Raw genomic sequence first — 23,701 nt, forward strand, 5'->3', positions numbered from 1 at the left:
ACTGTTATGTTCAGCTCATAGGGTCTCCTGCTACTGTCCTCCATTCCACTGGCATACTGTTATGTTCAGCTCATAGGGTCTCCTGTTACTGTCCTCCATTCCACTGACATACTGTTATGTTCAGCTCATAGGGTCTCCTGTTACTGTCCTCCATTTCACTGGCATACTGTTATGTTCAGCTCATAGGGTCTCCTGTTACTGTCCTCCATTCCACTGACATACTGTTATGTTCAGCTCATAGGGTCTCCTGCTACTGTCCTCCATTCCACTGACATACTGTTATGTTCAGCTCATAGGGTCTCCTGCTACTGTCCTCCATTCCACTGACATACTGTTATGTTCAGCTCATAGGGTCTCTGATACTGTCCTCCCTTCCACTGGCATACTGTTATGTTCAGCTCATAGGGTCTCCAGCTACTGTCCTCCATTCCACTGGCATACTGTTATGTTCAGCTCATAGTGTCTCCTGCTACTGTCCTCCATTCCACTGACATACTGTTATGTTCAGCTCATAGTGTCTCCTGTTACTGTCCTCCATTCCACTGACATACTGTTATGTTCAGCTCATAGTGTCTCCTGCTACTGTCCTCCATTCCACTGGCATACTGTTATGTTCAGCTCATAGTGTCTCCTGCTACTGTCCTCCATTCCACTGGCATACTGTTATGGTCAGCTCATAGTGTCTCCTGCTACTGTCCTCCATTCCACTGGCATACTGTTATGTTCAGCTCATAGGGTCTCCTGCTACTGTCCTCCATTTCACTGGCATACTGTTATGTTCAGCTCATAGCTATTTTCTTTCTCTTTCTGTTGTCTGGTGGTCAAACCAAGTGTGTTAAAACAGTCTGCCCCACTGAGCACCAACCGACAAGTAGTTGTAATTTGGTCAGTCCATAGATTAATTGATTACGATTGAACTGATTTAGTTACGTGCATTCGGAAAGTATTCAGACCCCTTGACTTTTTCCACATTTTGTTTAGGTTTACAGCCTTATTCTAAAATATATATATTTTTAAATGTCCTCATCAATCTACACACAATACCTAATACATTTTTGCAAATGTATTCTAATAAATAAAAAACAGAAATGTCACATTTACATTTAAGTATTCAGACCCTTTACTCAGTACTTTGTTGAAGCACTGTTAAGAGAATTTTGTTCTCAATGTTCATAAACTGAACTTCAATTAAACTACTCTGTCTGTTACTAAGAATTTGTAAGGTTCTTATTGAAATGAAACAGACAGAGGCCAGTCTACAATAGTCAGCAAAGTTTATTTACGAGAGCGCTGCCGTGCATATACAAAAACTTTCCTTTTATAATATTCTCTTAACCTACGCACATACATACACACTAATATTTGGATTCTCTCTTTTTCTCCTGGAGTCTCACCACAGTTTATTACCACTCAGCTGACAGTTCCAGTCCCCCCCAGATACGGGAAATCTGGAGGAGCTCTCCCTGTACTATCTTATCTCCCCAGAGTTATAGCCGGGTCGGTTCAAACATAGTTTAATGATCCACTTTGTTTTCTTTAGGCACACACATACAGTACATTCCTCTCTTCCTAGGTACATGTTACATAACCTCTTTCTTATGAACTAACATTATTAATCAATATAGAAAAACAGGGTAGAATTCAGTTAGTTATAGTTCTACGTTAAATGTATACATAATTTAGTCATTATTCATAAAAATCATAACAAGCACCTTTGGCAGAGATTACAGCCTCGAGACGTCTTTGGAATGGAAGGTTCTCCCATCTCCACAGAGGAACTCTGGAGCTCTGTCAGAGTGACCATCAGGTTCTTGGTCACCTCCCTGATGCAGTATTGTGTGTAGATTGAGGAGGATTTAAACAAATTGTATCCATGTTATTTCATAGTTTTGATGTCTTTGCTATTATTCTTCAATGTAGAAAATAGTCAAAATTAAGAAAAACCCATGAATGAGTAGGTGTGTCCAAACTTTATATATATATACAGTGCCTTGCAAAAGTATTCATCCCCCTTGGCGTTTTTCCTATTTTGTTGCATTACAACCTGTAATTTAATTTGATTTTTATTTGGATTTCATGTAATGAACATACACAAAATAGTCCAAATTGGTGAAGTGAAATGGAAAAAATAACTTGTAAAAAAAAAAAGAAAAGTGGTGCATACCCCCTTTGCTATGAAGCCCCTAAATAAGATCTGGTGCAACCAATTACCTTCAGAAGTCACATAATTACTTAGATTGCACACAGGGGGACTTTATTTAAGTGTCACATGATCTGTCACATGATCTCAGTATACATACACCTGTTCTGAAAGGCCCTAGAGTCTGCAATACTACCAAGCAAGCGGCACCATGAAGACCAAGGAGCTCTTCAAACAGGTCAGGGATACAGTTGTGGAGAAGTACAAATCAGGGTGGGTTATAAAAAAATATCAAAAACTTTGAACATCTCACGGAGCACATATGGAAGAAGGTACTCTAGTCAGATGAGACTAAAATTGAGCTTTTTGGCCATCAAGGAAAACGCTATGTCTTGCGCAAACCCAACACCTCTCATCACCCCGAGAACACCATCCCCACAGTGAAGTATGGTGGTGGCAGCATCATGCTGTTTTTCATCGGCAGGGACTGGGAAACTGGTCATAATTGAAGGAATGATGAATGGTGCTAAATACAGGGAAATTCTTGAGGGAAACCTGTCTCAGTCTTCCAGAGATTTGAGACTGGGATGGAGGTTCACCTTCCAGCAGGTCAATGACCCTAAGAATACTGCTAAAGCAACACTCGAGTGGTTTAAGGGGAAACATTTAAATGTCTTGGAATGGCCTAGTCAAAGCCCAGATCTCAATCCAATTGAGAATCTGTGGTATGACTTCAAGATTGCTGTACACCAGCGGAACCCATCCAACTTGAAGGAACTGGAGCAGTTTTGCCTTGAAGAATGGGCAAAAATCCCAGTGGCTAGATGTGCCAAGTTTATAGAGACATACCCCAAGAGACTTGCAGCTGTAATTGCTGCAATAGTGGCTCTACAAAGTATTGAAATTATTTTTTTGGGGGGGGTCGGGTAGTTATGCACACTCGGGTTTTCAGTTTTTTGTCTAATTTCCTGTTTGTTTCAAAATAAAAAATATTTTGCATTTTCAAAGTGGTAGGCATGTTGTGTAAATCAAATGATACAGCCCCCCCCAAAAAATCTATTTTAATTACAGGTTGTAAGGCAACAAAATAAGAAAAATGCCAAGGGGGGTGAATACTTTTGCAAGCCACTGTATATATATATATATATTCTTTTTTTTTCACGGACCCCCTGCAGTACATTCACAGACCCCTAGGGGGCACAACCCCCTGATTTAATACCCCTCGTTTACCATCAACATTAGTTTTCCATTCATACAACGTGTTAGGTAAATTGCCACAGTAGATTTGTACAGAAGTCTGCTCAAAAAATGACTGTTGTTCCGATAATAATTCCAACCAGAGGGCGAAATAGTCTTGAAAAATGTTGGCTGCAATCAAGACTAAAAGAAAATTTAGACATCCGTTAGAGAGCGGTAAATGACTGGCCAATGTTGTTTGCAATTGAGATCAGCTGTGCGGGTGATTTCAGAGCGTATTAATGGTTTAACAAGAGATCAGATGGCGATAATCTGGTGGTTTTCGATGGTTGCAATTAGCCCATTCAATATGATGGAGCCTGCTAATGTATGTCCTCTCTTGTTAATGATTATTTTGCTCACAGCATTTGCACAACATGCCATTCAGACATGTAATCAAGGCTAGAGGATTGGAGGGAGCTTAAGTGCAAAACCTTGTTATTGCTCAGTAATCCTTTTAAAATGAAGCTTGGAAATATGCACCTAATATTTGCACAGTTCTTGATATTATTAGGTGTGACTACAAAAAACTAAATCGGCGTTGGGTATGGTAAAGTCAAATCAACTCACTGTGTCAACAATGTCATATAGTGTTGGTAATAGTAATATTTTCAAACACTGCAACACGCTGACGCTCTGAACATGCCCCTACAGAATCAAAACACCAGCTGTTGATAGACCAAGAAAGGCAATAACACAGTACTCTCTGCAGGGAATGGGATATTGTTTCACTTTGTTTGTTGCATCTGCAATCTCAGTCCGCAGTCATCCTCTCCTGAACTACTCCTGATTTAATGACTTTAAGTCTTCTCCTTTTTTAATGGATGAATGCCCCTAGATGATTGGATTAGATACACAGTGGTCCGGCCAATCCGTCCACGCGTCCAGATTGATTATCGCTCCACTCTCACAAATCAGCACACCCCCGGTCAGTGGACAGAGCAAATACTAATGAATCTCTGCTACCAGGGCTGCGTCCCAAATGGCACCCTATTCCGTACCTAGTGCACTACCTTTGACCAGAGCCATGGGCCCTGGTCAAAAGTAGGGCACTATAAGGAATAGGGTAGCAGTTGGGACATATCCCAGGAGTCTACGTCAGACATGTAGCTATGCTAAATGTTGCGTTTCCTTTTTAATCCCCACTGTTTGACCTCATCAAATATGCAGAGGAGCCATCGCTGGTGCATCTGCTGGTGTTGAGACGGAGATCATCTCAGCCATCTCTAATTCATCCTCAGTATGAGCTGTGAAGTGTAATTGACAAACCTAATGAGAAAACTGATGAGATACAACATTAGACTGGATGATGAAAATAGACCATCAGCCAAGTCCGACCATTTCTCTCTCTCTTTATCAATCTCTCTCTCTCTCTCTCTTTCTCTCTCCTTTTCAAGAATCTCACTCCCCAGGCACGTCTTGGCTTTCAAGACTGAAATACAATTTCCAATTTGGCATCATCTTAGTTTTCTGCTACGATGCGCAACAAATTACATTACTGATATAACCCAATACTTTGAGGGGGCTGTTTTGTAATATAGCATCACCTATATGTACCACCGGACCATCTCATTTACATTTAAGTCATTTAGCAGACGCTCTTATCCAGAGCGACTTACAAATTGGAAAGTTCATACATATTCATCCTGGTCCCCCCGTGGGAATTGAACCCACAACCCTGGCGTTGCAAGCGCCATGCTCTACCAACTGAGCCACACGGGACCACAATCTCGATAGGGATTTCTCTGTGAGGGAATGCATGTCTATCTGAGAGAAAAGGTGTGTGACTTTTATTAGGCTCAGATAGCTATAGATCTTTTCAGGTCTTTCTCTAAGCCTGAGCTGAGGAGATGTGTATCTTGTTTTGGCAGGTGCTACACTTTCGGCATCGGTCAGAGTGCTTGCAGGAGACTGGTGACTGGACTGGCTACTGTTTCCAAAGGAACGGCAGAGTTCTTGGCAGAAGGGGAGAGACTGCAGCCCAAGGTCTTAATTTCCAATGACATGTTTATCCTCCTCTTTGCGACAACCAGCTATTCTGAATGTCATAGAGGAGGGTCATTATGCAGTGAATGCAGAACTACGGTTACCAATTAACAATTCATTTTGTTGAGCAAAACACCCATTAGAATCAGTCTGCTTCACAGCATACTTTTGAAATAATTAATTATTCTATTCTCACAGGCTCACAGGCTTACAGGCTTGTTTTCTCATTACCGGTATGTAAAACTCAAGGCAACAGAGACATGCAGACATACAATGTCACAATTGTATTGTACAGGCAGAGGGTTTCTGGGTATGTCGTAATAATTTCAATAGATCTCTATTCTATGCCATCTGTAGTCTCACGAGCCCAGACGCGCAATGCTGTGTTTTTGCAATCCGTACTGAACTTCTATAACGCTGGAACTCAATGCTATGTTACCTGCATTTCTCTGTCTATATGCAGCAGGTAGCCTAGCGGTTAGAGTCTGAATGTGTGAAATAGGACAAATATAAGTACCCACCAAATTATTATTAAGTCACTGAAAAACATAATAATCATTTCAATAGATCTCTCTTTCTATTCTATGTCAACTGTATATCTCTCTGTTTATATTCTCCCAGATGATCAAGTCTCTGAAGAAGACCATGGCCCCAGTGCTGAGTGACATTGCCATCGACTGGTTGTTCCCTGAGACCAAGGAAGTGTTGCTCTCCCCTGAAGGCTCCAGCTTCCTGTTCCCTGGGGACCGTCTGATTGGCTACAGTGTTGTCTGTGACACCACACGCTACCATCCCAACCCCAAGTCTGTAAGTAGGCCTACACCTTGACATAAAGTGGCTATGTAATATGTATTCATATAGTGTGTTTAACATATTGAGTCTTCTCACTCCTGAATGTGACTGTATCTGTTCCCCTGTATTTCAATTCAGTAGGTATTCTCTGGGCTCTATTTTCAGCTGACATTAAGGCGCACATTAGTTTGCAATTTCGTCACGTAAAAACTGCCGCACTGGCATTTTCCAGCCCAAACGCCAGGTTCAGCAATTTACCTGTCAAACATCAGCACGCTTGCGCCCAGATGGGAGGGGTGGAAATGTTTGAGGCGTGTCCTTAAAACATGATCTAAAGTGCTAATTTCAGGCAGCGCTGGTAGGGATATTTAAGACCAACCAAAAGCTTGTTTTAGCAGTAATGCAGTTGGTTATTACATGAATTTTTACAGCGGAAACGCAGCCTATCCAGCAGTGACGCACACTGCCCAATATGTGATTTGGTGCCTGTATACTTGGTGTTAAAAAAATACTTAATTGAAAGGAGGGACTATGTTTGTTTTTTTAATCAAATGAAATGGGGGTTTCATTCAAGTTTCTAAATTTTAGAACCATAAAACACTAATGTTTTTTCCCCATTTTATTTGATTAAAAACCAAACATAGCCTCCCCTTCTTTCAATTAAGTATTTTCTTATTTGTGTCCTGCCCGATGTAATCATGTAGACTAGTTAAGACCACCAGTAAAGTGTTTGGCTCGTCATGAGACTGCTTGGAAATAAATCTTAATCACCAAAGCTTTATTAAAATATGAAGTTTGAGATGAGCAAAACAGTGACTTGACATTTCCTTTTTATCTATGTATTGTAGGCATGCCTACATTATTTTAGCTATGTATTGTAGGCATGCCTACATTATTTTAGCTATGTATTGTAGGCATGCCTACATTATTTTAGCTATGTTTTGGACGTGTGTAAAACCTGCTCCATGATGTAGGCTACGTGTTTCCATGCCCATCATTAAACAAGAGATGAGAACCTCAGTGTTTGTTTTTCGTTTAATGTTTTTAAAACCCAAGCTCTTTGTAGGCTCCCCTTACTCTAGGCCTACTATAACGAAGGCTGGTTCAACAGCAATGCATCCTGTCTTTTTTATGTACCTCCCGGGTGGCGCAGTGGTCTAGGGCACTGCATCGCAGTGCTAGCTGCGCCACCAGAGTCTCTGGGTTCGCGCCCAGGCTGGGCTGGGTTCGCGCCCAGGCTCTGTCGCAGCCGGCCGCAACCGGGAGGTCCGTGGGGCGACGGACAATTGGCATAGCGTCGTCCGGGTTAGGGAGGGTTTGGCCGGTAGGGATATCCTTGTCTCAGTATGTAAAAATGTAATAAAATGTATGCACTCTACTGTAAGTCGCTCTGGATAAGAGCATCTGCTAAATGACTAAAATGTAAAAATGTAAAATGTTATGATGGGGATTTCATGATATCATTTATTCATTTATTGTTGAAAAACCAAACTTATTAGAATGATTCACTGTCCTAGTTTTATGTTGAGAATGTTGCTGGCATGCATGCAATGCAGCTTTTGGAGGTGTGACTACAATCTGTAAGATGGTTCCAATATGTACACTAAACGAAAATAGAAATGCAACATGTAAAGTGTTGGTCCCATATTTCATGACCTGAAATATACGATCCCAGAAATGTGCACTAAAAGCTTATTTCTCTCATATCCCTGTTAATGAGCATTTCTCCTTTGCCAAGATAATCCATCCACTTTACAGGTGTGGCATATCAAGAAGCAGATTAAACAGCATGGTCATTACAGAGGTGCACCTTGTGCTTGGGACAATAAAATACAACTCTAAAATGTGCAATTTGTCACACAACACAATGCCAAAGATGTCTCAAGTTTTGAGGGAACGTGCAATTGGCATGCTGACTGCAGGAATGTCCACCAGAGCTGTTGCCAGATAATTGAATGCTCATTTCTCTTCCATAAGCTGCCTCCAACGTCGTTTTAGAGAATTTGGCAGTACGTCCAACCGGCCTCACAACCGCAGACCACGTGTAACCATGCCAGCCCAGGACCTCCACATCCGTCTTCTTCACCTGCGGGATCGTCTGAGTCCAGCGACCCTGGCAGCCGATGAAACTGGGTTTGCTCATCCAAAGAATTTATGCAAAAACTGTCAGAAACCGTCTCAGGGAAGCTCATCTGCGTGCTCATCGTCCTCACCAGAGTCTTGACCTGACTGCAGTATCGTAACCGACTTCAGTGGGCAAATGCTCGCCTTCGATGGCCGCTGGCACCCTGGAGAAGTGTGCTTTTCATGGATGAATCCCGGTTTCAACTGTACCGGTCAGATGGCAGATTGCGAGCGTGTATGGTGTCGTGTGGGTGAATGGTTAGCTGATGTCATCGTTGTGAACAGAGTGCCCCATGGTGGCGGTGGGGTTATGGTATGGGCAGACATAAGCTACGGACAACGAACACAAACACACACAGATACTGTGACGAGATCCTGAGGCCCATTGTCGTGCCATTCATCCTCCGCCATCACCTCATATTTCAGCATGATAATGCACGGCCCCATGTCGAAAGGATCTGTACACAATTCCTGGAAGCTGAAAATGTCCCAGTTCTTCCATGGCCTGCATACTCACCAGACATGTCACCCATTGAGTATGTTTGGGATGCTCTGAATTGACGTGTACGACAGCGTGTTCCAGTTCCTGCCAATATCCAGAAACTTCACACGGCCATATTGAAGAGGAGTGGGGCAACATTCCACAGGCCACAATCAACAGCCTGATCAACTCTATGTGAAGGAGATGTGTCGCACTGCATGAGGCAAATGGTGGTCATACCAGTTACTGACTGGTTTCCTGATCCACGCCCCTACCTTTTTAAAAAGTTATATGTGACCAACAGATGCATATCTGTATTCTCAGTCAAGTGAAATCCATAGATTAGGGCCAAATGAATTAATTTCAACATGAACTGTAACTCTGTAAAATCTTTGGAATTTGTGCGTTTATATTTTTGTTCAATGTATATAAAACGTTATATTTAGAAGTAGTATAAAGGTGAGTGGACATTCTCCTTTCTCTTTATATTGGATCTTTGTCCAGCTGCTGTGAGAGGTTTGTATGTGCATAACACACTCCAATTATGGTGGTGCCTGTTAGTGTATTTAGACAGCCTATTTAAAACAAGTCGTTGTTTTGTTTAGAATTTGATTCGAATTATTCACTCTCTTTTTAGGCCTTATTAATAATACATTTAATCTTGCTAATAATGTATTTTATCTTGCTTATTGACAACATTTGGCATGTCCATGCTCAGCCATAATGCAATTTACAGTAGGCCTAACCCCTATATTAATTTTTTAATTTTTTAATTAAACTAGGCAAGTCAGTTAAGAACAAATTCTTATTTACAATGACGGCCTACCAGGGAACAGTGGGTTAATGGCCTTGTTCAGGGGCAGATTTTTTACATTGTCAGCTTAGCAAAGATTTTGGACTCAGAAGCTTCTAAAGCCATGACATAATTTTCTGGAATTTTCCAAGCTGTTTAAAGGCACAGTCAACTTATTGTATGTAAACTTCTGACCCACTGGAATTGTGATACAGTGAATTATAAGTGAAATAATCTGTCTGTAAACAATTGTTGGAAAAATTACTTGTGTCATGCACAAAGTAGATGTCCTAACCGACTTGGTCAAACTATAGTTTGTTCCGACAAACTTCCGACAACTGTATATCCTCTTTGAAAATGTGTCGAAAAACAATATCTTGAAATGAATGTCTCTGTCAGCAACTGTCAATTACTGTCTCTCAAGTGGTGTAGATATACAGGACTCACACATTTCCCATTCAACTCTTCCACCAGGATAAGAGGAAGCACTACAGTATGATGCGTTCCAATGACTCAGGCAGCTCTGTGTTCTACCACTCCCAAGAGGAGGACACAGGGACGACTACGGGCTTCTCTGACTGTCAGGGAACCCACAGGGACATACACTTCAGCCCTCTGTTTGACTCCTACCAAGACTCCATGTCAGAGAGCAGCCCTGGCCCCACAAAGCATAACGCCATGGGTAAGAATCCAGAGGTTTAATCATCTCTGCATTTCCACTGTTTTAAATGTCATCCAATGCAAACAGTAACGATCACTCAGTCAGACATCAAATCAAATCACATTTTATTGGTCACATACACATGGTTAGCAGATATTAATGCAAGTGTATAGAAATGCTTGTGCTTCTAGTTCCGACAGTGAAGTAATATCTAACAAGTAATCTAACAAATTCACAATGACTACCTTATACACACAAATGTAAAGGAATGAATAAGAATATGTACATGTAAATATATGGATGAGCGATGTCAGTGCGACATAGGCAGATGCAGTAGATGGTATTGAATACAGTATATACATATGAGATGAGTAATGTAGGATATTTATACATTATTAAAGTGGTGTTATTTAAAGTGACTAGTGATACCTTTATTAAATCCATGTATTAAATTCATTAAAGTGGCAAGAAATTTGAGTCTGTATGTTTGCAGCAGCCACTCTATGTTAGTGATGGCTGTTTAACAGTCTGAAGGCCTTGACATAGAAGCTGTTTTTCAGTCTCTCGGTCCCAGCTTTGATGCACCTGTACTGACCTCGCCTTCTGGATGATAGCGGGCTGAATAGGCAGTGACTCGGGTGGTTGTTGTCCTTGATGATATTTTTGGCCTTCCTGTGACATCAGGTGCTGTAGGTGTCCTGGAGGGCAGGTAGTTTGCCCCCGGTGATGCGTTGTGCAGACCGCACTACCCTCTGGAGAGCCTTGCAGTTGTGGGCGGAGCAGTTGCCGTAATAGGTGGTGATACAGCCCGACAGGATGCTCTCGATTGTGCATCTGTAAAATTTGGGGAGTACAGGAGAGGGCTGAGAATGCACCCTAGTGGGGCCCCAGTGTTGAGAATCAGCTCGGTTGAGATGTTGTTTCCTACCCTCACGACCTGGGGGTGGCCCGTCAGAAAGTCCAGGACCCAGTTGCACAGGGCGGGGTCGAGACCCAAGGTCTCGAGCTTAATGACGAGTTTGGAGGGTACTATTGTGTTAAATGCTGAGCTGTAGTCAATGAACAGCACTCTTACATAGGTATTCCTCTTGTCCAGATGGGATAGGGCAGTGTGCAGTGTGATGGCGATTGTGTCATCTGTGGACCTATTGGGGCGGTAAGCAAATTGGAGCGGGTCTAGGGTATCAGGTAGGGGGGAGGTGATATTATCCTTGACTAGTCTCTCAAAGCACTTCATGATGACAGAAGTGAGTGCTACGGTGTCGATAGTCATTTAGTTCAGTTACCTTAGCTTTCTTGGGAACAGGAACAATAGCGGCCATCTTGAATCATGTGGGCACAGCAGACTGGGATAGGGATTGATTGAATATGTTCGTAAACACACCAGCCAGCTGGTCTGCGCATGCTCTGAGGACATGGCTAGGGATGCCGTCTGGGCCGGCAGCCTTGCGAGGGTTAACTTCTCTGATCTACGGATCCCGGATACGGGTTTGAATTCGACAACATACGGTGATCGCCACAAATAGTCATATTAAACATTCCTGAAAATACATGTGTCTCACATGCTTCAAAAGCCTAGAATCTTGCTAATCCAACTGTGTTGTCAGATTTAAAAAAGGATTTACTGCGAAAGAATACGATGCGATTATCTGAGCACAGAGCCCCATACCAAACTACCTTTGAAGATCTTGCTCTGTTTGCAATCCCAAGGCTCATTGTTACACAATGAATGGTCTTTTGTTCGGTTAAATCCATTTTATAGCCTAACACGAAACATTTTGTGAACGCTTATCTCGTTGAATTTCGTGTCATTCAATTTTCGACGAAACATCCAAAGTAAATACACAGACTAAACCTGACTTTATCCAGTCATGTTTAGTTTCCTAGCAATCAACTGTTTGTTTGTAACACAACCAAACTTGATGGGTCATTTCGCGGGACGTATTGACCCGAAAAAAACGATTGGAAGACAAGAAGTAACGAGCTCATTGTGCACCAATTATATGACCGCTGTTTCGTTGATTGACTGTATTTTAACCCAATGACCACTAATCGTCTTGAAATCTAGCTGGGTAGATAGCCAACGAGCAGAGGTAAACGGCAATATCTAATGGTTCTTGTTGGAAGACCAACCCATATAGTGAACTCCGGAGTAACGAAGGTCTTTCGCCATTGCATTTTAGTACTGGAAGGAGCCAAGCTTATTACGCACAGCAGTATTTCGGTAACTTGCATCTTCAGCTGTTTATTTATCCAACATCATGGCGAATAAGTCAGGGAAAGCTAAATCTAAGACTAGATATACGAATGTAGACAAAATTATAGAGGAAATTGATCGTGAAAGTGAGACAGATCTGCTTTTTATAAGAGGACTCCATTAGCGACCATAGCCATAGCTATGATTCTGAAACGGAGGCATATTTTTTGAACGGAGAGGACATTGTTTTGGACTGGTAAGTTCTTCTCATGCTAATGCCGTTGTTTGAAATTAATAATATAAAATATTATTTGTGATTGTTTTTACATTTTATTTGCAATATATAAAAATGTAATGAAATGTGTAAAGTACACGTTGGCTATTCATTGTGAGTGAGGGTATGTTTGTATGTATGTGAACGACCCATAGCCTATGTTTGTGTGTGTGTATATATATATATAGGTTTCTTCCTAGGTTTTGGCCTTTCTAGGGAGTTTTTAGCCACCATGCTTCTACACATGCATTGCTTGCTGTTTGGGGTTTTTGGCTGGGTTTCTGTACAGCACTTTGAGATATTAGCTGATGTACGAAGGGCTATATAAATAGATTTGATTTGATAGAGGACTGAGGGTCTTCCAAATATTGAAAGTGTGTATATAGTTACCCATGTTATTTTGTAAATGTATATATTTTTTTCCCTCATATTTGTTTTTCAATTTTTTTCAATTTTTTTCCCTTTTTCCCCAATTTTTTTTCTCAATTTTTTGGGGGGGTGTGTTAGAATACCATTTTGGTATTTTGTATATAGTTATTTGTTTCAAAATGTATACCTTCACCAATGTCTCGTGTTTTAGCCATTGAATTGCGACTCTACTTTGTCTCTATACTGACGCTTTGCTTGTTTGATTGCCTTGCGGAGGGAATAGCTACACTGTTTGTATTTGGTCATGTTTCCAGTCGTCTTGCCATGATTAAAAGCGGTGGTTTGCGCTTTCAGTTTTGCGCAAATGCTGCCATCAATCCACGGTTTCTGGTTAGGAAAGGTTTTAATAGTCACAGTGGGTAAAACATCACCAATGCACTTGTTAATTAACTCGCTCACCGAGTCAGCGTATACATCAATGTTGTTGTCTGAGGCTACCCGGAACATATCCCAGTCCACACGTGATCGAAGCAATCTTTAAGCGTGGAATCCGATTGGTCAGACCAGCGTTGGATAGACCTGAGCACGGGCGTTTCCTGTTTTAGTTTCTGTCTATAGGCTGGGAGCAACAAAATGGAGTCATGGTCAGATTTGCCGAAGGGAGGGCGGGGGAGGGCTTTGTATGCGTCGCGGAAGTTAGAGTAGCAATGGTCGAGAATGCTACCAGCCCGTGTCGCGCATTCGATATGCTGATAGAATTTAGGAAGCCTTGTTCTCAGATTAGCTTTGTTAAAATCCCCAGCTACAATAAACGCAACCTCAGGATGTATGGTTTACAGTTTACATAGAGTCCAGTGAAGTTCTTTCAGGGCCGTTGATGTATCTGCTATACACAGCTGTGACTATAATCGAAGAGAATTCTCTTGGAAGATAATGTGGTCGGCATTTGATTGTAAGGAATTCTAGGTCAGGTGAACAAAAGGACTTAAGTTCCTGTATGTTGTTATGATCACACCATGAGTCGTTAATCACAAGGCATACACCCCCGCCCTTCTTCTTACCTGAGAGACATGATAACTCAGTCAGACATGATCACTCAGCCATGTTTATTTGTGCACAAAACTGATTGTAATCTTTTCACAAACCCATAGGTATGGACAGTAAAACGTCACCTAGAAGACATGGGTATAGCACCAACCAGATAGTGGACTACAACCCCAATATGAAGAAGACCTACACTCCCAGTGACCCCAGCTCTGTAGAGGGGAAGAACCCGCTGAGGAGAGCTAAGGTCCAGGAGCTGATTGGACAGACCAGCCCTGACTATGGAGCACAGTGGAAGACTGAATGCCAGGTGAGTGCAGAGTCTGTAATCTTGTTGCACTGGCAACAGATCTGGCTCTCGACTCTGGAGACTGGGGTTTGATCCCTGTGTCCACTGTTCCTACTGTGTCTCTCTCTTCTTCATCTATCTCCCACTCTACTTTTAATTTGAAGAACAATGACTATGAGGGGAATTTTTCTAGAAAATAAAAACATGTATAGAATACGTTAGAAACATGTCTTAATAAGATCCACGGTTCAATCTTCAATTTATTGTTCATTCTAAACCACAAAAAGCCATTTGAGAACACCACAGAATATGTAAGACATTGGAGCAAAAATAATATGCTTTCATAGGGAAAGTAAGAACCAGGTTGGTTTTTACAGGTTGATATTTCTGCATCAGGTGTTTTGGGTGCGCATGTACACGGATATTAAAATCTCAACTCTCTTTCGCTATGCCTGGCAGCAATACAACCCAGGCAGTCAATGTTGATATTACAGTGGCATTGGAGAAGTACAAAAGGGCTGGGAGAAAGCTATCTGACCTTGGGATGAGTTGGAGTGTAATCAAGAATACAAAAGAAGAAGGTGCTCTCATCACTAATGAGGGCCACAATCATTTCACGATTGACAATATAGGGTCTGAAAGTTGCCCGAAGAATATTGGCATAATCAAGACAAGGCTCACCTGTCTCTCAATGGTACCTGTCCTTGTACAAATGATTTACTTGTCACGACTTCCACTGAAGTCGGCTCCTCTCCTTGTTCGGGCGGTTTTGTCCGGGCATTTTTCATGTATCCATTTGTTTTGTCTTGTTCCCTGCACAACTGGTTTTCATTCCCCAATCAATCTACATGTATTTATTCCTCTGGTCCCCATCATGTCTTTGTGTAAGATTGTTTGTGTTACGTGTGTATTGTTGACGCGCCAGACTGGCTTGTTTTTCCGTGTTATTTTTCACGAAGATGTTTATTGTTAAACATAATTCTTGTGACTGTTTTGCGCGTTTTGCACTTTTGCCTAAATAAAGTGTGCGCCTGTTCACAAATCTCTGCTCTCCTGCACCTGACTTCGCTACCAGTACGCACACATCTGACATTACTTGGGAATTGACATTGATCTGCAAACTGTGATATTTACCAGTGATTTGGTACTGGGTGCTGAGATTATTGATCTGCTTATTTAAACAAACCGGTTTTATGGTACCAGTTAAAAGTTTGGACACACCTACTCATTCAAGGGATTTTCTTTATTTTTACTATTTTCTAAATTGTAGAATAATAGTGAAGACATTAAAACCATGAAATAACACATGGAATCATGTACAGTAGTAACCCAAAAAGTGTTAAACAAATCAAATATATTTGAGATTCTTCAAAGTAGCCACCCTTTGTCTTGATGACAGCTTTGCACACTCTTGGCATTCTCTCAACCAGCTTCATGAGGAATGCTTTTCCAACAGTCTTGAAGGAGTTCCCACATACGCTGAACACTTGTTGGCTGCTTTTCCTTCACTTTGCGGGCCAACTCATCCCAAACTATCTAAATTGGGTTGAGGTTGGGTGATTGTGGAGGCCAGGTCATCTGATGCAACGCTCCATCACTCTCCATCCTGGAGGTGTGTTTTGGGTCATTGTCCTGTTGAAAAACAAATTATAGTCCCACTAAGCGCAAACCAGATGGTGATGGCGCATCGCTGTAGAATGCTGTGGTAGCCATCCTGGTTAAGTGTGCCTTGAATTCTAAATAAATCACTGACTATGTCACCAGCAAAGCACCCCTACACCATCCCATCGAAATCGAAAATTTGGACTCATCAGACCAAAGGACAGATTTCCACTGGTCTAATGTCCATTGCTCATGTTTCTTGGCCCAAGCAAGTCTCTTCTTTTTATTGGTGTCCATACGTAGTGGATTCTTTGCAGCAATTTGACCATAAAGGCCTGATTCACGCAGTCTCCTCTGAACAGCTGATGTTGAGATGTGTCTTACTTGAACTCTGTGAAGCATTTATTTGGGCTGCAATTTCTGAGTCTGGTAACTCTAATGAACTTATCCTCTGCAGCAGAGGTAACTATGGGTCTTCCTTTCCTGTGCCGGTTCTCATGAGAGCTGGTTTCATCATAGCGCTTGATGGTTTTTGCGACTGCACTTGAAGAAACTCTCAAAGTTCTTGACATTTTCCTGATTGACTGATCTTCATGTCTTAAAGTAATGATGTGATGGACTGTAATTTCTCTTTGCTTATTTGAGCTTTTCTTGCCATAATATGGACTTGGTCATTTACCAAATAGGGCTATCTTCTGTATACCACCCCTACCTTGTCACAACTCAACTGATTGGCTCAAACACATTAAGAAGTAAAGAACTTCCACAAATTAACTTTTAACAAGGCACAATTGAAATGCATTCCAGGTGACTACCTCATGAAGCTGGTTGAGAGACTTACCAAGAGTGTGCAATGCTGTCAAGGCAAAGGGTGGCTACTTTGAATAATCTCAAATATAAAATATATTTTGAATTGTTTAACACTTTTTTGGTTACTACATGATTCCATATGTGTTATTTTATAGTTTAGATGTCTTCACTATTATTCTACAATGAAGAAAATAGTAAAAATAAAGAAAACCCCTTGAATGAGTAGGTGTGTCCAAACTTTTGACTGGTACTCTATGACAAAACATTTGATACAAATTGACATCGACTCATTTAAATTGTGGTGCAAGCAATATCATAACAGATAATCAGAATGTATCTGGCGTTTTATGTCTAACCCCTGACAGCCACAGCTGGTGAGCCTGTGTGCGACATCTGCCACGGCCTTCAGGGGGTGCCCTACCAATGGGGCTTCTCATAGGCCCTCCCCCCAGCAGGAGGGGGCTCCCCAGGAGGCGGAGCCAGAGCAGGCCCACTCCAAGCTGCAGGCCAGAGCCACCAGGAGCTGGGCTTATACAGAGCACGCCTTAGGAGGAGCCAGGAGCACCGTTGGGGAGGACGGCTCGTCCTCCACTGACCCCTCTGTCAGCAGCTTCGGAGACGCGGGTAGGTCCACAACCACAGCCCTCCCACTCACGCTAAAGATCGTGGTAGACACATACAGTCCCTCAAACCTTAATATTCTCTTCAAGTAAAGTAGTTTTAATGATGGGTATTAGTGATGGGTAATTATCTGATAAGCACAGTAAATTAAATTCAGCCCATCACTGCATTTATGACTAGTAGTGACCTAATATATTCAACAACTGATATCCAGACAAACAGCCTAACTACTCCTTATTGTTGTGTTACCAGACTGTTACCCTAATCAGCTGTGTGAGATCGAAACCCCCCAGGAGCCTCCAGCAACCCCAGACCTGATCTTAGCCCCTCAGGACAGGGACGTGGGGAAGGGGTTCTGTAAGGCTGTGGTGTCTGGCCTGCTCTGTGGGAAGCCAGTCAAGTGGGAGGTGACCTTTGACATAGAGCCCTACCTGAAGGGCAGAGAGCGGGAAGAGAAGGTTCACGAGGAACTCTGGAATGAAACGTTCCATCACCTGGCTGGACGTTCCATCATTCAGGACTTTGAGCACATGGTAGATCAGGAGTGTGAGATTGAGCATGGTATGTAAGACATGCGTAATATCTCAATGCTCAGATGGTGTCTTTTGGAGTGATTGGTGTCTTTAGGAGTGATTGGTGTCTTTATCGTCTTGTTTTGGTAATAGTTTGCTGTATCAAATAGTGACAACCTTGTGCTAATGATGAGGATTTCAGGTGAGAAATCAGATTGCGGATTTCTCCAAATATTTTTTTAATGGAATTTATGTAAATCATGAGATGATGAAGTGACAACAACATGTGATTTCTCAGGTTCTGGTAGAAGATACCAGTTATATGCCATTCACACCAGCAAGGCCTGTAACATTCTCAGTAAATACACTGCCTTTGTGCCTGTTGATCTGGACACTAATGAATATCTACAGACCTATATCGACTACATCAACCCAGGTGAGACACTCCTGTTCATGGTATGCATACATGCCTTGTATGTATGTATGGCAGGGAGTTTTTATATATTTTTTGATCCATTGTCATGACACTTCTTCTGACCTTTATTAAAGATAACAGAACTTTGTCCTTTAATAACCCTAACCCTAACCCTACAAAAGGGTAGAGTTCTAAGACCATAATAGGACTGTTGGTTAGGAAATAAATGATGTCTGTGTTGAAACCTGCTGTTGGGTGTTTCAGGTAAAGGTCTTAAAAAGGGCTCTCGCTCTGGGAACAGGAAGAACCGGGGTTACTCCATCGGACTGGGACGCTCCCAGTCTGGCTGCATGTCAGAGGAGGCTGAGGACGGACACCTGCCCACCAGTAAGATCTTCACCATACTACATACTAATCAACATTTGTATGTGAGAGGAAGAATGTTTGAAAATGTGTGACAACTCAAATCAAATTTTATTAGTCACATGGGCCAAATACAACAGGTGTAGACCTTACAGTGAAATGCTTACTTACGAGCCCCTAACCAACAATGCAGTTAAAAAAATAGGGATAAGAATAAGAAATAAAAGTAACAAGTAATTAAAGAGCAGCAGTAAAATAACAATAGCGAGACTATACACAGGGGGCTACCGGTACAGAGTCAATGTGCAGGACACCGGTTAGTTGAGGTAATATTACACATGTAGGTAGAGTTATTTAAGTGACTATGCATAGATGATAACAACAGAGATTAGCAGCGGTGTAAAGGGGGGGGCAATGCAAATAGTCTGGGTAGCCATTTGATTTAGGTGTTCAGGAGTCTTATGGCTTGGGGTAGAAGCTGTTTAGAAGCCTCTTGGACCTAAACTTGGCACTCCGGTACCGCTTGCCGTGCGGTAGCAGAGAGAACAGTCTATGACTAGGGTGGCTGGAGTCTTTGACAATTTTTAGGGCCTTCCTCTGACACCGCCTGGTATAGAGGTCCTGGATGGCAGGAAGCTTGGCCCCAGTGATGTACTGGGCCTTACGCACTACCCTCTGTAGTGCCTTGCGGTCAGAGGCCGAGCAGTTGCCATTCCAGACAGTGATGCAACCAGTCAGGATGCTCTCGATGGTGCAGGTGTAGAAACTTTTGAGGATCTGAGGACCCATGCCAAATCTTTTCAGTCTCCTGAGGGGGAATAGGTTTTGTCGTGCCCTCTACACCACTGTCTTGGTGTGCTTGGACCATGTTAGTTTGTTGGTGATGTGGACACCAACGAACTTAAAGCTCTCAACCTGCTCCACTTTCTGCCCCGTCGATGAGAATGGGGACTTGCTCAGTCCTCTTTTTCCTGTAGTCCACAATCATCTCCTTTGTCTTGAACACGTTGAGGGGGAGGTTGTTGTCCTGGCACCACACTGCCAGGTCTCTGACCTCCTCCCTATAGGCTGTCTCGTCGTTGTCGGTGATCAGGCCTACCACTGTTGTGTCATCGGCAAACTTAATGATGGTGTTGAAGTTGTGCCTGGCCATGCAGTCATGAGGGAACAGTGAGTACAGGAGGGGACTGAGCACACACCCCTGAGTTGAGGATCAGCTTTGCGGATGTGTTGTTGCCTACCCTTACCACCTGGGGGAGGCCCGTCAGGAGGTCCAGGATCCAATTGCAGAGGGAGGTGTTTAGTCCCAGGGTCCTTAGCTTATTGATGAGCTTTGAGGGCACTATGGTGTTGAACACTGAGCTGTAGTCAATGAATAGCGTTCTCACATAGGTGCTCCTTTTGTCCAGGTGGGAAAGGGCAGTGTGGAGTGCAATAGAGATTGCATCATCTGTGGATCTGTTGGGGCGTTATGCAAATTTGAGTGGGTCTCGGGTTTCTGGGATAATGGTGTTGATGTGAGCCATGATCAGCCTTTCAAAGCACTTCATGGCTACAGACGTGAGTGCTACGGGTCGGTAGTATTTTAGGCAGGTTACCTTAGTGTTCTTGGGCACAGGCACTATGGTGGTCTGCTTAAAACATGTTGGTATTACAGACTTGGACAGGGACATGTTGAAAATGTCAGTGAAGACACTTGCCAGTTTGTCAGCACATGCTCGCAGTACACGTCCTGGTAATCCATCTGGCCCTGTGGCCTTGTGTTTAAAGGTCTTACTTACATCGGCTCCGGAGAGCGTGATCGCAGTCTTCCCGGAACAGCTGGTGCTCCCATGCATGTTTCAGTGTTATTTGCCTCGAAGCGAGCATAGAAGTAGTTTAGCTCGTCTGGTAGATTCATGTCACTGGGCAGCTCTCGGTTGTGCTTCCCTTTGTAGTCTGTAAGGGTTTGCAAGCCCTGCCACATCCGACAAGTGTCAGAGCCGGAGTAGTACGATTCAATCTTAGTCCTGTATTGACGCTTTGCCTGTATGACGGTTCGTTGGAGGGCATAGCGGGATTTCTTATAAGCTTCCGGGTTAGAGTCCCGCTCCTTGAAAGAGGCAGCTCTAGCCTTTAGCTCAGTGCGGATGTTGCCTGTTATCCATGGCTTCTGGTTGGGGTATGTACATACGGTCACTGTTGGGACGACGTCATCAATGCAGTTTTTGATGAAGTCAATGACTGATGTGGTGTACTGCTCAATGCCATTGGAGGAATCCCGGAACATATTCCAGTCTGTGCTAGCAAAACAGTCCTGTAGCTTAGCATCTGCTTCATCTGACCACTTTTTTATTGATCTAGTCACTGGTGCTTCCTGCTTTTTTTTTGCTTGTGAGCAGGAATCAGGAGGATAAAATTATGGTCAGATTTGCCAAATGAAGGACGAGGGAGAGCTTTGTATGTGTCTCTGTGTGTAGAGTAAAGGTTGTCCAGAGTTTTTTTCCTCTGGTTGCACATTTGACATGCTGATAGAAATTTGGTAATTTGGTAAAACGGATTTAAGTTTCCCTGCATTAAAGTCCCCGGCTACTAGGAGTGCTGCCTCTGTGTGAGCGTTTTCTTGTTTGCTTATGGTGGAATGCAGCTCATTCAATGCTGTCTTAGTGCCAACCTCTGACTGTGGTGGTATGTAAACAGCTACGAAAAATACAGATTAAAACTCTCTAGGTAGATAGTGTGGTCTACAGTTTATCATGAGATACTCTACCTCAGGCGAGCAATAGCTCGAGACTTCCTTAGATATCGTGCACTAGCTGTTATTTACAAAAATACATAGTCCGCCCTTGTCTTACCAGACGCCGCTGTTCTATCCTGCTGGTACAGCGTATAACCAGCCAGCTGTATGTTGATATTGTCTTTGTTCAGCCACGACTCCGTGAGCATAAGATATTACAGTTTTGAATGTCCCGTTGGTAGTTTAATTTTACGCGTAGGTCATCGATTTTATTACCCAAAGATTGCACGTTTGCTAGCAGAATGGAAGGAAGTGAGGGTTTATTCGATCGCCTACGAATTCTCAAAAGGCAGCCCGCCCTCTGGCCCCTTTTTCTCCGCCTCCTCTTCACGCAAATCACAGGGATCTGGGCCTGTTCCCGAGAAAGCCGTGTATCGTTTACGTCGGGCTTGTCAGACTCTTTAAAGAAAAAAAGGATTCTGCCAGTCCCTGGTGAGTAATCGCAGTCCTGATGTCCAGAAGTTATTTTCGGTCATAAGAGACGGTTATGTACAAAATAAGTAAAAAAATAAGTTGCAAATAAACCAACAAAAAAACACACAATCGGTTGGGGACGGGTAAAACCTCTGCCTTCTTCTCCGTCGCCATTTTAACAAGTGATAGTTTGAAGAGGTCATCCGCCTGCCAAACAGACATATCTGACAGGTTTTAATATCCATATGCGTTGAATGTTTTACACATATAGTATACTGTTCATGTTGTCCACAGTGATACTTTTCAAATGGCATTGACCTATCTTTTTGGTGGGTTTTAGGTTTGGAAGATGGGGCCTCTCCATGTAGCACCCCCTCATCATCTGCCTGGGAAAGATGCAGCTTTACAGATGGTGAGTTTTTATCTGTCCTGTTTTGCTTTCAAGGAAAATGACTGGCTTCCAAATCGAGCAACTGAGAAAAGTGCTTTTGTTTTCTTATGGTCTACATTGATAAGATGTAATCAACACACACACATACACACATACACAGCTGCTAGATTGTGTGTCCTCTGCTGTGGCTGCCAGGCCTCTATAGGTGTATTTTATCTGTGATCTCTGTGGCAGTGTTGTGTGGAGTGGAGTCTTGAGCTCAGGGGAGAGAGAAAATAGCTAAATGGAAAACTAGCGTGCCCCGTCTCTCTTTCTCTCTCTCTCTCTCTCAGCCTCTCAGAGGAGCCCGTCGGTGACCTCAGACCAGAAGTCGGTGGAGAGCCTCTTCTCAGCCAAGTGGGTGATGGAGAGGGCCAGGCTGGAGACTGTCAGGGACAATAACATACTAACTGTACCGCTAGTGCTGTTTCATGGCCAACTGATAATAGAAAATGGGGACAGCGGAGAGGTTTTCAATTCACTGAGTTACATTGTTTTGTGTAATCGGCATGCATAATACACTTTTGCAGTTATAATGATTGTTTGTATGATGTGATGCTACTTAGCAGAGGCGGGACCAAGTCATTGTTTTACAAGTCACAAGTAAGTCTCAAGTCTTAGCACTCAAGTCCCAAGTCAAGTCCCAAGTCAAGACAGGCAAGTCCGAGTCAAGTATCAAGTCAAGACCGTCAAGTATCAAGTCAAGACCGTCAAGTATCAAGTCAAGTCTCAAGTCCTAAACATTGAGTTTTGAGTCCTAAACAAGTCATAATGTGCTCTTCACCAAATGTAATACCATTTCATATTTTTAACAAGACTAATAGTATATTACATTTACGCAAATCATGAATGCTTTTAAAGATATCTATATATTTATTACTTTCCAAATAGACGTTATATTTCCATGTAAATACATGGGTAGCCATGAGAAAGTCCCCCCCCCCCAATAGTGATCGACTATCGAAGATCGCTATGGGGCGATGTAGGCTTGTACACAATCGCCCAACCTTAACACACACAGGTTACAGTAGGCTAACATATGTCAATGGCTTTAGGAACAGCAGTAACATCAGGCAGAATTTCGGCTACCAACTGCCTAGCCAGTTGTAGCTCAATCTTGAGTGCAATGATCACGTTCCCGCACTGACTGACTGTGTGGAGGCTCATTGATGTAACGTTAAGTTGCCTATATGCTACACTAGTAAAGTTATAAATTATATAGCTGTCGTCTATATTAGCCACGACTTACCATTCTCTGTGCAGCTTCAAATGACGAACAAAGTTGGAAATTGTTGCGCCTCCGTCTGTAATTTTCTTCCCGCATGTTTTGCAAGTTGCAATCCGTTTTTTGTTGATACAGAGTAGTCTTTAT

General features: G+C 42.7%; 1 protein-coding gene across 1 annotated transcript in view; it reads left to right on the plus strand.

Moving 5' to 3' along the window:
* Positions 1 to 23,701, plus strand: part of vwa5b1 (von Willebrand factor A domain containing 5B1) — a 59,819-nt gene that overhangs the window by 16,095 nt on the left and 20,023 nt on the right. The window contains 9 exon segments of the mRNA XM_039008747.1: positions 5,248 to 5,362; positions 5,984 to 6,169; positions 10,027 to 10,234; positions 14,205 to 14,407; positions 17,164 to 17,422; positions 17,672 to 17,980; positions 18,230 to 18,367; positions 18,611 to 18,733; positions 22,623 to 22,686. Coding sequence (XP_038864675.1) covers positions 5,248 to 5,362; positions 5,984 to 6,169; positions 10,027 to 10,234; positions 14,205 to 14,407; positions 17,164 to 17,422; positions 17,672 to 17,980; positions 18,230 to 18,367; positions 18,611 to 18,733; positions 22,623 to 22,686 — 1,605 coding nt within the window.

This window comes from Salvelinus namaycush, chromosome 14 (assembly GCF_016432855.1).
Source record: "Salvelinus namaycush isolate Seneca chromosome 14, SaNama_1.0, whole genome shotgun sequence".
Classification (NCBI taxonomy): Eukaryota; Metazoa; Chordata; class Actinopteri; order Salmoniformes; family Salmonidae; genus Salvelinus; species Salvelinus namaycush.